Source organism: Gobio gobio (assembly GCF_949357685.1).
Source record: "Gobio gobio genome assembly, chromosome: 22".
NCBI lineage: Eukaryota > Metazoa > Chordata > Actinopteri > Cypriniformes > Gobionidae > Gobio > Gobio gobio.
The window spans coordinates 16,532,688-16,545,837 of record NC_137118.1 but is presented as its reverse complement, the minus strand read 5'-3'; the positions used below and the strand labels follow the sequence as shown (position 1 = coordinate 16,545,837).

At 36.7% G+C, this 13,150-nt stretch overlaps 2 protein-coding genes across 3 annotated transcripts in view; one reads left to right on the top strand and one right to left on the bottom strand.

Annotated features, from left to right (window-relative positions):
- Positions 1-2,148, bottom strand: part of smarcad1b (SNF2 related chromatin remodeling ATPase with DExD box 1b) — a 28,392-nt gene extending 26,244 nt beyond the window's left edge. Inside the window, exon 1 of the mRNA XM_079804392.1 lies at positions 1,716-2,148. Within this exon, the coding sequence (XP_079660518.1) occupies positions 1,716-1,764 (49 nt within the window). The 5' untranslated portion in view covers positions 1,765-2,148. The remainder of the gene's footprint in view (positions 1-1,715) is intronic.
- Positions 2,149-4,617: 2,469 nt separating this feature from the next.
- The window catches only part of kcnn2 (potassium calcium-activated channel subfamily N member 2), a gene marked incomplete at both ends in the record, with an annotated part of 47,262 nt that continues 38,729 nt past the window's right edge, over positions 4,618-13,150 (top strand). Inside the window, 2 exons of one of the 2 annotated variants that reach the window (XM_079803892.1) lie at positions 4,618-5,394; positions 6,585-6,677. In XM_079803892.1, coding sequence (XP_079660018.1) covers positions 4,618-5,394; positions 6,585-6,677 — 870 coding nt within the window. Of the gene's footprint in view, positions 5,395-6,581; positions 6,678-13,150 lie in introns of both variants that reach the window. The other variant, XM_079803891.1, reaches the window with a different exon arrangement.

Sequence of the window (13,150 nt, the reverse complement as noted above, 5' to 3'; positions counted from 1 at the left end):
CAGCCTGAGCTTGAAATCTTATAATGGGCTGTGGTTGGATCTTCCAACAGGATAGTGATAAAACAAAACAAAAAACACATCAAAATCAAAACAAAAATGGGTCACTGAGCACAAAACCAAGCAATGGCCATCTCAGTCTCTGACCTGAACACTATAGAAAATCAGTGGGGTGAACTGAGGAGAAGAAGCACCAACATGGAGCTGGGAATCTGAAAGATCTGGAGAGATTCTTTATGAAGGAATGGCCTCCGATCTCTTGTCAGGTGTTCCCCAAACTCATCAGGCATTATAGGAGAAGACTCCAAGCTTTTATCTTGGAAAAAGGAGGTTGCAAAAAGTATTTAATAAAAGGGGGCAAATAATTGCTCCAAACGTGTTTTGGAGAAAAACATTTATTTCATAATGTGAATATGAAATAAATAACTTTCAAATACCCCCCCCCCCCCCCCCACACACACACACACTTTCAATTATTTTACTTCAATATAAAAACAATTTAAATAAAATATCAAAAGGATTAACAATGCAGATTTATTTTTTATAGCTATCTTTAATCATATTTAACAAGGGGGCAAACACTTTTTCATACCACTGTAGGTGTTTTTAATGTGTATGAGTGCTTCCGAACAAAGCATAAGAGTGAAAATATCGCTCTACTTCATTAATTAAAATTTGTGCTGTTAAACGATTAATCGTGATTAATCGCATCCAAAATAAAAGTTTGTGTTTACATAATATGCGTGTACTGTGTATAATTATGTATATATAAATACACACATGCATGTTTATTTTTAAGAAAAATGTTTTATATTTATAAATAAAATATTTATTTGTATATATAATATAAATCATATAAATATATTAGTGCTGGGCAATCGATTAATCGTGATTAATCGCATAAAAAAAAGGTTTGTGTTTACATTTTATGTATGTATATATATATGTGTGTGTGTGTGTGTGTGTGTGTGTGTGTGTGTACTGTGTTATATTTAAGAAATATTTGCATGTATATACTATATTTATTTATATATATAAGATAAATTATATAAATATTTCATATTTATGAAAAAACATTTTTCTTAAATATATATACACATGCATGTATGTATTTTTATATACATAATAATTATACACAGTACATACATATATAATATAAACACAAAATTTTATTTTGGATGCAATTAATCGTGATTTATCGATTGCCCAGCACTAAAATATATATACAGTATATAGATGTATGTGTATTAAAATATAAATAATTGTACACACACACATACATTATGTAAACATAATACACAATAATAATAGTTGGACAGCCCTAATTAAAATGTAATAAAACATTTTCCAATATTTTTTCATTATAGTTCATAATTATTCTATAAATGTTACTTTAACAGCTGAACGAAATACCAACTACGTTTCAAAAACATCCCCCCTTTGCTTTTTTTTCCATAAATCGCAACCTGTACATACACACACATTGATAGAATATAAATAAATCAAATGTTGTAATATTTGCATACTTCATCTGCATCAATGTAGCCTATCATAGGTTTGCTACGATAGACTCAAACTATTGCTTTTTTTATTTAGTAACCATTGTAGGATGACCAGTTAGCTACATTAAATAAAATATTATGAAATCATTATTCATTATGGTAGCGAAAGAACAGGGTCTATCTCAAGTTCATACTGTCAAACTGAACACAGCCTACCCGAGGGATCCCCATGATTTGAGGATGCTGGTCCTTTCTTTCTCCTCATTGTTCACTTTTATGCGTTAACATCAGCTGAATCCAGGTTTAAGCATAATGCCATGCAGCTCAATCGATACAATCATTCGTCGTTCCCCGAATTCGCTATCTATCAACTGTAATGAACTGATTTTTGGATAGGAATAGCATTTCTCTCTAACAAAGCATCCGCTCAACGGCGAGCTAATAAATGATTGCTTTGTCAATAAACAGCCTCGCTTCGGCTTCGGACATCGGTAATGACCAGATAGCCCCGTTTAATTCGGACCATTCCTAAGCAAGTTATGATCTTTGGGATATTTCACCGGTTGTATTGTTGTCTAATGTATTTAATGAATGAAGACAGCGTAATCACACGCTAACCGGTTGTAACATCTGTAACTACGGTGGCCGTGAAGGTACGCACGTGTAGTCACAGAGGACCAAGAAATTGAATTAACTTTAATACATTACAATTTTATTGTATCTTAATTATTATTATATACGTCTGTATTTAATAATGTTGTAATAAACCAAAATTAAAAGTATTTTTTTAATTACCATCAGTTTTTTTATTAATAAAATTAAAATAAATTAAAACACGAGACATAATTAAACTGATAAGAAACTCGTTTCCTATGGGAGAATGCAGCAGTTCACAGCCATCGCATGTCTATGAATGGCTGGGTTGAAACCTGCACTGATTACAAGTAAATCAGTCTCTGAATCATATAGTCATTTCCTTTCATTCAAACTCGCTCCGTGATGCCCGACTGTGAGCAGTTGGTGATTTGATTGACAGCAGTCCTGAGCGCTTGATCTTGCTCCATAAGGATGCAAGTTGGCAAAAGGCGAGACAACAATAACAAAGGGTTTTCAGATGCTGCTGACGCTGCGAGGTGACGTGCTGCGACTGCGGTAATACTGCAGCGACTCTTTCACACGTGCTGTTCTTCATATTATAGCTTTACATAAGCGGACTGATTCTCAGTGGGTCTATATGGACACCTTTTTGTTGAGCAGACGCATTACATAATAAAACGGTGTAAATTATTGAAAGGAACCCGTTTAATTACTGGGAATGAACCCGTTTGGCTTCGGCGGGAAAGTGTAGAAACGAACTCGTTTGTTTTCACTCAATTTGTGTTGATGTTAATGTTTAAAAGGTCCGTCTTGCGAGTAAACCAGGTTTAAGAATTTAGTCAGGTGCACGTGTACTGTCTGTGACTAGTGGCGATTTTGATTCATCACAGTGAATCGAATCTTTTGAATCGGTTCATTAAAACAATTCATTCAGATACTTTTTTGCAGGTAACATCATTACAAGCGAAAGGCTGTGGAATTGCATACTTCTCTAGTAGGTGAAAAACAGTATGTGACAAAAGAAGTATGTCCGAATTCACGATACTCATTAAAGAGTAGACAAAAAGCACCTGGGTGAGCTACTACTGGTGAGATTCTGAAGTGTGGATATGATGAACACTTTACTATCCCATGAGCTACGCAAAGTAAGGCTTGTCACATGATAATGACAACATGGCAAATGTGGCTGTGTCTGAAATCCATACTCTCTTGAGTAGGTAGGCTACTTATTTTGAATAAGTAATTATTTCACGACTACTAAAAAAAGTATGTTCTAGTATGAGTGTGTGTAGTACTAAGGTATTCTGGATGTACTATACATCCGCCATGCTGTCATTATCACGTGACCTACCAGTGTCAGTTACGTCACTTCACTGCCATTCACAAATCCTCTCCCGTGGCCTCATGGGATAGTAAATTGTCCATCATATGCACACTTCAGAATCTCACCAGTAGTAGTGGGTCATCCGGGTACTAATAGCCTAGTGTGAATTCGGACATACTTCTTTTGTTGCCTACTATATAGTAAGGAAGTATGCGATTACGGATGCAGCCCTTGTCCAAATTACATAGCCTACTACACACACTCATACTATATAGAACATACTTTTTTGCAGTCTTGAAGTAATTAATTATTCATGTGATTAGTAGCCTATGCGATTTCGGACGAAGCCCAAGTCTTTTGTGAGTTATTGAATCATTTACTTTTTAATTTTATTCTTTATTAAAAATGTGCATGAGTACAGATCTAACATGCTCGAGAGTGGCTTCTTCACAAATGACAACTACAGAAAATTATTCCTCCATTTTGGTCATGACTTCTATCGAGCTATAGAAAGAGAAAAAAGATGAATGACCATCATTTATTTAACAGATTTATAATTAATATAGCCTCTTTCTCCCTTTGTAAACAAGACTGACATGTTTCATGAATATGCACCAATATTTGAATATGCATCAATTTGACTATATAAACTGTGTTTATGATTATGAAAGTTAGAAAAAATAGAAACAGATTAGTAAAGAATGTTAAAGAGGGTATGCAAATGTCATACTAAAGATCATTGCAGTGAATTTTTAAGTTTTGATTACTTGTTTGATGAAAGATTTTGATAGTGCATCAACATAAAACACTTTTACTAACTGCTACATTTAATTTACATTTAAAAATGAAAGTCAGCATGAACGTATAGTAACCAGAATTGTTATTCCTATAAGTCAAAGAATGAGTCTATAAATCATTATGATTAAGGAAGACAATATCTTTCCAGATATTCTGAGTAAACAACCAAGCAGTCAGCGAGTTGTGACTGTCTGCACATTTGAACCGCATGTTGCCACCTTCCTTGCGTGACGTCGGTCCAGTTGTTTTGGGTCGTTCGACCAATCGGAAGCGCGCTCGCACTTCTACAGAAGCCGACTTGGGTCCATCCTCGAGCCAGCTTTTATCCTCCGTTACTCATCACAACGCCCCCTCGGTAGGGTGCATGCACGGGGCTCTGCTTTAAACAGCAGCTCTGACATGGAAACCCCATTGCAGTTGCAGAACGATTTCTATCCAGAGCAGCAGCACCAGCAGCAGCACCAGCACTACTGCGGACGGGAGGAAGAGCGCTCCATCAGGCACTGCACCTGCAACAACTCCTCCACCTGCGAGGATGCGAGAAAAAGCCAGCATTCGCACGGGACGCCGCTGGGAACTTTAAGGACACCGTCCGTCTCATCTTCAACCAGGCAAGGCGCTCAGTACAGCGAGTTCACGCCTTCTAGTCATGGTAGTTCATCCAGACATCATCATCATCACCATCCTCATCGCGATCACAACCGGCAGCAAATTCGGGGCAGTCCGGCCAGCAGTCACAGAGAGAGTAACTCTTACACCCAAATAGCCATGAGCAGCTGCAGATATAACGGCGGCGTGATGCGGCCGCTCAGCAACTTGAGCTCGTCCCGCAGAAACCTGCACGAGTTTGATTCGGAGTCCCAGCCACTGCAGCCAGTCTCTGCGGTGGACGCGTCCGACACGCTCGCCTCCAAGCAGGATAACAACTCCACCACCCTCATGCCTTACGCTACAGGGGACGGAGGAGGAGGAGGCGGCGGAGGAGGGGGTGGATGTAGCCACAGCGGCAGCAAATCGGGGAAAAAGAAGAACCAGAACATCGGACAAAAGCTCGGGCACAGGAGGGCCTTGTTTGAGAAAAGAAAGCGACTGAGCGACTACGCGCTCATCTTTGGGATGTTTGGGATCGTGGTCATGGTCATTGAAACTGAACTCTCGTGGGGAGCCTACGGAAAGGTGCGTAACTTAATAGTCCCCAAATCCTGCAGGTTCCCCCATCTAGGTCAAAATTCATTAAGTCGAGTCTGCCTCCTGGCGAGCGAGGAAAAACTACAAGTTTGGAAAGTGTGCGGTGCGGATGGATGAATGAAGAACTGTGGCAAGGTCACGTTTTTTGGAGAACGGTTTGCTTTGCTTTGCTTTGGCATTTTATCTCTATGGAAGATGTTTTCTCTATATATAGTTCCAATAACAAAAAAAGGAAAATAGCCAGAAACATTTTTTTTCTTCAAGTAAATTCATATTTCTTTTATGAAGTACATATATCAGCATGGCTACAGGTAATATGTTTAAACAGCCCAATAAACAAAATTATTATAAGTACATGCAAAAATCACACAACTCCGCTTCTGTTTGAAAGAAAACACTGGAGTTTCGCAAACCCAAAAAACAGTCAAATGTTCTATTGTTGTTATAATACATATCAGCACTCTTGGGAAGCTCAACCAATCAAATTACTGGAACTAACTGTTGTACATCTATCAAGTTGAAACTCAAATTCTTACTTAAGTAAGTAATAACTCAAATTATTACTTATTGGCTCATGCTGTTAAAATCCCCACTTTTAGTCAATTGTGCACCGTTCTTTGACTCTCTGTATCATAAATGTGTTATTTATTTATAAATGCATTTATATTACTTTCAACACTTCAATAATTGTAATAGAGTTGATGCAACCTTCGATCTATAAAAGTCCCAAAGAGGATATGCATTACAGCAATTCAATTTGGCACGTAGTTGCAAAAGAGCTATTGAACTATATCAGAAAAATCCACATGTACAGAATGTGTTATATCAGCATATGTTTCCCCTGTAGGGGGAAACCCCAGGAGAAGTCATGCATCTTAAAACAGCCTATTAGTGTTTTGCTTTGCAGTATGTTATGGTTTTGAATAGTGAGAAACTGAAGAATATGTTACCGCATGGCGAAATAGAAGTTTAAAGTCAAATTGCACAAATTATAATGGTGTCAAATGCGCTTGCATTAGTTCTTGTGTTGTGAACGTAGTCTCTTAATCATTCTAAAAACATTGTAATGTGTTGCTGTGATATTTGTACATGGTTAAACAATATGCAATCATAGTGTATGTGTAAACTGACTAATCCAAATGAGTTGAATTTGTCTTTTTCTTCTTTTTTTCCAGGAGTCACTGTATTCTTTAGCCCTAAAATGCCTGATAAGCCTTTCTACAATCATTCTTCTTGGGTTGATTATCATATATCATGCAAGGGAAATTCAGGTAACTTACTCAAAAATAAGCCAGTTTACCGTTTGGCTGTTGTTGTTGAATTTGCTGCTTTTTGCAGAAGGTTCTGCTGTCATAAGAGTCAGTGAGTTTCTTAACACATTCTCTCCTCCAGACTAATGCTCAACACATTGCACTTGAAATTATGTCCATTACCATTGAATTACAATCGGATTATCTTCAATAGCTCTGCATCCTCTCCATTTCCCACTGGCTTAATCGAATCATGCCCATGAAATCCTGTCAGTGACTTGTTGACCTGGCTTAACAGTAGCTGTTCACAGTTTATTAGCTAGTTGAATAGACAAGACCAGGTTGAATTCCTCATAAAGCATGTTGAGGATGTATTAATCGTCATTGGATCATTATAGAAATCTACCAGAGCATAACGTGAGATTCATAGTCTACTAACTTTGTTGATTATGGACTTGCGCTTGTGCTTTCTCAACTGAAATGTAATTTATAGATTAGGTATAGAGGCTTTTAGTACAATGTATCCATCTTGTTATTAGTAAACGTCCAAATCTGCACTTGAGGCAGTTTTTTTGCCCATATTTGTTGAGAGAAAGAACTTCACTTGATGGTTGTAGTACTTGGAAAGCACTCAGTCTTATGACCTTGCATCAGTGAATTGTTGTATTACTGTATTACTGGTGAACTTTATGCAATTCAGCATCCATTGTAATGCATTTCTTTGCACCAAGTAACGCATTAATAACAAAAGATGCCATTTAGCCTGCGCTGACGAGATTGAAATGCTGTAAATTTCTGAACACTCCCCATGATGTTTCTTAAAATAATCTGCAGGCAGAGAAATGTAGCATCAAAGATTTATTTGATTTCTTCCACTTCTTTCTTTTTCGTTCTTTCATATTCATGCTTTCAGAGTTCCCATGGTCATATGAAACCAGGAACATTTTAAATTTTAAAACTCGTGGCATGGGAGACGAATAAAATGGTTAGAATTAATGCACTGAATTAATTCATAATAAAAATCACTCTTTATGAGCACTATTAAACATTATTAAACAGTCATATCTAGTTCTCAGAAATGTGGGAACCCTGTAGGAATGATTTATTAATTTATTATTATTTAATTCAACTCGCAAACAGACACAAATATCTCCTTCAAGTTGAATCGGACAGGCATATTATGAAGTGAAACCATGTGTGGCTTGTTCAATAGGGGAATATCACTGTTAATTTATTGTGGGATGGACAGATTAGCCCAAAGGATTTAATCACGGAGGGCCATGTCAATTTCATATTGATTTCAACATGTTTATTGCCGGGGGTTTGAATTTCATGTAAGTAAAAGCCTAATTTCACAATTTTTTAAAACTTAAAATAAGTACTTTGTACTTTTTTTTTTGGGGGGGGGGGGGGGGGGGCTGCCCATTTAAATTTTAACTAGCTAATGTAAATGTTATTTATTTCTTTATTTTGGCCGAAGCTGTCAAACCATAGTGGATATATTGATTTTGAGTGATACTTGCGTTAATGACAAAATATATAAATCAAGCACTTAGATAAGGCCAAGGAGCGCCAATAAGCTTGTACTGCCAGTGAGAACATAGTGCCAACAAGATTGTAGTGCTATTGGCAGAACGGAGGAAGTGTTATTAGTTAATAGTGTGTGTGAGGGGTTTTTTAGAGTCACGTTCAAAGGCATAACATGTGGATATCACTTGGATTTCAGTTAGTGACCAGGCAGCAGCATTTTGGACTGTTCACCCAAACATGACAAAAAATGTTATCATTATTTACACACCTTATAATTCCAAACCTGTATGACCTTTTTATTTTTGTAGTAGAACATAAAAGATATTTTGAAGAATGTTCACGCTGCTCCTTTACATACAGTTTAACTCTAAAAAGTACCATACACGTGCATACAACAGGTTCGACATCATACGTTTGATGAGACATACGAATATTGAAAATATACATCATATGGACTACTTTTATGTTGCTTTCATGGCTCTTTTTGTCATTTTTGGTGCTTCAGAACATCCATCTCCATACATTTTTTATTGTAAAGGAACAGCATGAACATTCTTCAAAACATCTTGTGTGTTCCACCACAGAAGAAAGAAAGTCTTACAGGTTTGGAACAACATAAGGGTGAGATAGAATTGAATTATTCCTGTAAAAGCTCACAATCACATTGCGAGTAAAGGCAAACTAGTAGTGAGTCATTTGCCATAATGTACAATGACTAAAGCCAGAGAAGGCCGTGTGAATGATCAAATATTTCTTAAAGAGATAGTTCACCTAAAAATGATAATTCTGTCATCGTTTATTCACCCTCAAGTTGTTCCATGTATGAATTTCTTTCTTCTGCTGGACACAAAAGAAGATATTTTGAAGGATGCCGGTAACTAAACAGTTGATGGTAGCCATTGACTTCCATACTATGGAAGTCAATGGGTTCCCATCAACTGCTTGGTTACCCATAAGCTGTTTTGTAACAACTTGAGGGTGACTAAATTATGACAGATGACAGAACTCAATTAGACAGTTTCTGAGGTGTGATCCAGCATGACTTCAGGGTTTTTAGATGCGCTGGGAGACAAAATAAGAAGAAAATACATTGACCTTCAACAGGGATGGAAAAACGTACAATTTGCCAAGACCGCAGGTGATGAACATCCATCCACCTGAGCTGTCAAAGAGTCATGTTGAGATTTCCTCACTGTGGCCATTGAGGTGGAGGCAATTAGGTGCTGTTGGCATAGCAGAGGAACGAGAAACCGTGCCTTATGATGACAACAAAACCAGACGATCTAACTTGGGTATTAAAAAAGTCTGGTGGCCGATGACCTCGGTGGCACTGATGAAGAAGATGCAGGGTGCAGAAAGTGGACCTTTTCACCTTACTGGATATATCCTAGGAAGTAGTGCTAAAAAGGAATAGTCCACAGAAATAGAAATCCTGTCATCATTTACTCACCCTGATGTTGTTCTGCTCCTATGCTATTTTATATATTTCCGTGAAACACAAAAGGAGATGTTTGGCATAATGTTTAAGCTGCTCTTTTCCATACAATGGAAGTTAGTTTATAATTGGTTTAAACTTGTGCAAAACTCCAAAAAAGACTAGAAAAGTAGTACATGCTGGCTGTAACACCAAGCTCTTAGGTTCAGTTCCCAGGAAATGCACGCACAGCTAAAATTTATATCGGTTTGCCAAATCCATGTATTTCACAGATGATAAAATATGGGTTTGAAACAACATAAATGACAATTTCTAGTTTGTACTGTTCCTTTAATACAATAATGCTTGTGCTCTGCGTACAAATGCTTTAGAAGTTCAATCTCACACATAAAATTGTCACAGTATACATAGAAACATATATAGGTGTTTGTACATGTCTGTGTGATGTGTACATGAAACAAAATCACTGTTTTAATATGCATGCAAATTTCTCCCCCCCCCCCGAAAAAAAGCCATTAAGAGCCCAGGCTCTGCAACCATAAATGCCTGAGCAGTTTTATTACTTTTCACACTGTTGAATTATAACGGCGTGTATTCATGAGCCAGTTGCGCTCTGTAATATTTAGGGCCCACAAGTCTCTGAGGGACATCAATCATGGGAATGCTTTAGCAGAAAAATGTGCCTTTTTTTGAAGGGGCCAGCCGGGTCCCTGCCCATTAGAAATACATGCAAATCATTGCCATATTGATACGAAATATAAGTATTTAATTCTTTTAACCATGCAACAACCTTAATTTGCAGCAGCAATTTTTTTTCAACAGTATATGATTGTTAGCTGCAATTGAATTGAAGTTTTCGATCGTGTTTAACACTATTGTCTGTGCGTGATGTTACGGCAGGAACATGTGATTAGTGCACGTGAGCAGTGCTGATGCACTAGAGGATGTGCACTACCTTTTTCTGTGACAACTAACTCTACCTGAGACGACTGCCGAGTGTCACGTATCCATCCTTCACCACTGACCCCTGAGTTTTCACTGAGCTGGATTACAGTATAGATGTTATGAGATTAAATTAGAAGCTTTTTTATTATTTTTTTGTTTTCTCTGAGCTAAGATATACGGTATAGGTTAAGATTAGACCATATGCTTTTTACTTTTAATTGAATGAATTTAATTTGTGACGACCAGTGGCTTTGACATTGTATTCTTTTATTTTGCATATTTTGAATTCAAATCACTATACGCAGAGTTAAATTGGGTTACCGGTAACTTAATAAAACAACAGCTGTCACCGTTTACTGACAGCGCTCAATTACACAAATGCAAACTCTGAAAGCATGCGGGCCCTTCTTCAAAGAAACTTGAAAGCTAAAAGCAACCTACAACTGAGGATTTACTTAGCAAAGTGGCCTCTTAGGACCCACTTTGATATCATAAATTAACCATTGCATTAATTTGTAATTGGGCTGAACCTCTCTACCTAATTCTCTAATGAGATTGAGCGATTTCTTTTCTTAGCGACAAGATATATGTTCCCATTCTCTACATTACACAGATTAAATATTGAGCCATGCTCCATTAGTTATATTGAGCTCTTCTGAAACCAGTAACCAACCCCTGCTGCCTACTAGACAGACGGATAGCACGAAGGCAGACGACCTTTTGTCCATGCCCTTGTCAAGGCGACACAAGGCGAAATGTCAACAGGAGCACGAAGCACGAAGCCCCCTGTATGGACGCGTGTTTAATAGATTATTTGGTTGCCTGTGTTTTAACAGAGTTCAGGTCTGGTAAGGCAACAGTGAGTGCGGCTGCTTCAGAAGAGCCATCGACCTTACGTTGCGCTGATCAGTTTAGGCCGTTTTTTATTGCGGTTTTCATTAATCCACATGCTCTGCCATAGCCAGCCATGCATCCATCATTCGACTGAGTGCTGTATCTCACAGGGCTCCAACTGTATTAGAGGAGACTGGGGGTGATGGAGCTACTACTACAAATCTATACCTGCAGTCTTCTTTGACACAAGAACGCATTTATACAATATAAATGCGTCAAAAGTAAATCTAGACTTGATAAGAAAAATTATATAAATATTGAATATTGATGTGTTTTCAACTAAATACTTCACATTTATTTTTTAAATATTTAATGAGACATTTTATAATGTATAATTAAATTGTTCAGTTCAGCCAAGCACTTTCAATTTCATTACTAGTGATACAATAAAATCCTATAGCTACCAGCAACAGTGTATGTCTTATTAACCGTCAAGCCAAAAAATGTGTATATTATAGATATAATGTATATCAATATTCATGTTTTTTCTAAGAAAAAATACTTGAAAGAGTGATTCAAAGAACATTACAATGAGAAATTGTTGAAATTGTCTTTTTTTTAAAAATCAAGGCATGTTTTTCAGTAAACAGACACAATTTGGGCCCTATATGCACTAAACAGTATTATTTACCAGCATTGTAAACATTTGTAAGTGAATCATTGAATTGAGCTGAGTTCTGAATTGAAACATTGAAATGGACAGTTGGAACTGATTTATGTAAATGAATCAAACTTAAAGATTCTAATGCTGTTTTTACTGAAAAACATAGCATTAGTAAAAAAGTCAAATAAAATAACAAATATATGTTATGTTTAAATTCTAAGGTATTGCAAAACTTAATACAATATTTTCATACGTTAAAGTAATTGTCAGAAAGAAACATTTACCAATCCATTTTACTAAAATTTTTAATCAACAGAAGGGAATAAATCTACAATTGGCCGTTTATTGCTCAAATATTATTTTTATTTTTTAAAGCTTTGAGGCATTAATGATTTATTTTCTGTGTCAATGAATCAAGATTTTTTTGCGAAATATAAAATATATATATATATATAATAATTGTCATGGAAAATTAAAAAAAATAGTGTTTCAGAAACTCTATAAATGCCAATCCATTTTACTAAAATTCTTCATTATGCTTTAACAGAAAGAAACAAATCTACAATTAGTCATTTTTTTGCTCCATTATTATTTTTATTGTTATTTGTCTATATTTTGCACTTCTGCTTTGTCTTGGTTGAATTAGCACCTGCATTCATGCTCTCGGACTTGTTGAGGTTATCTAGTCGACCCTTAGCTGTTGTACATGTGCACTCTGTTGTCAAATTCAGCATTTTTCCATAACTACTTACTCAACCACTCGGTTAGAATATTGGATGCTTGAGGGTGAAGCACCCTTGAGTATTGTATTGCAGGTCATCCATTACCATAATTGGTTTTACCTACCAAGTAGGTTTCCTTACATAACCCATTTTAAATGTTTAATTGCTCCGTTTTGAAGCTAGTAAGTTAAAAGCGGTGTCTCCGTGACATGTTTTGCCCATATAAACAAAATTAAAGCTTCACGCTTATCATCCTTTGTGCAGGCTGTGTGGTTTGTTGGTTGTTGTTGTTGCTAAGCTTTGAGTAAGATAGCGTCTGTCATCGTTCGGAAAGGCAGCTTGTGTTTCGCTGTCTAAGTTACAC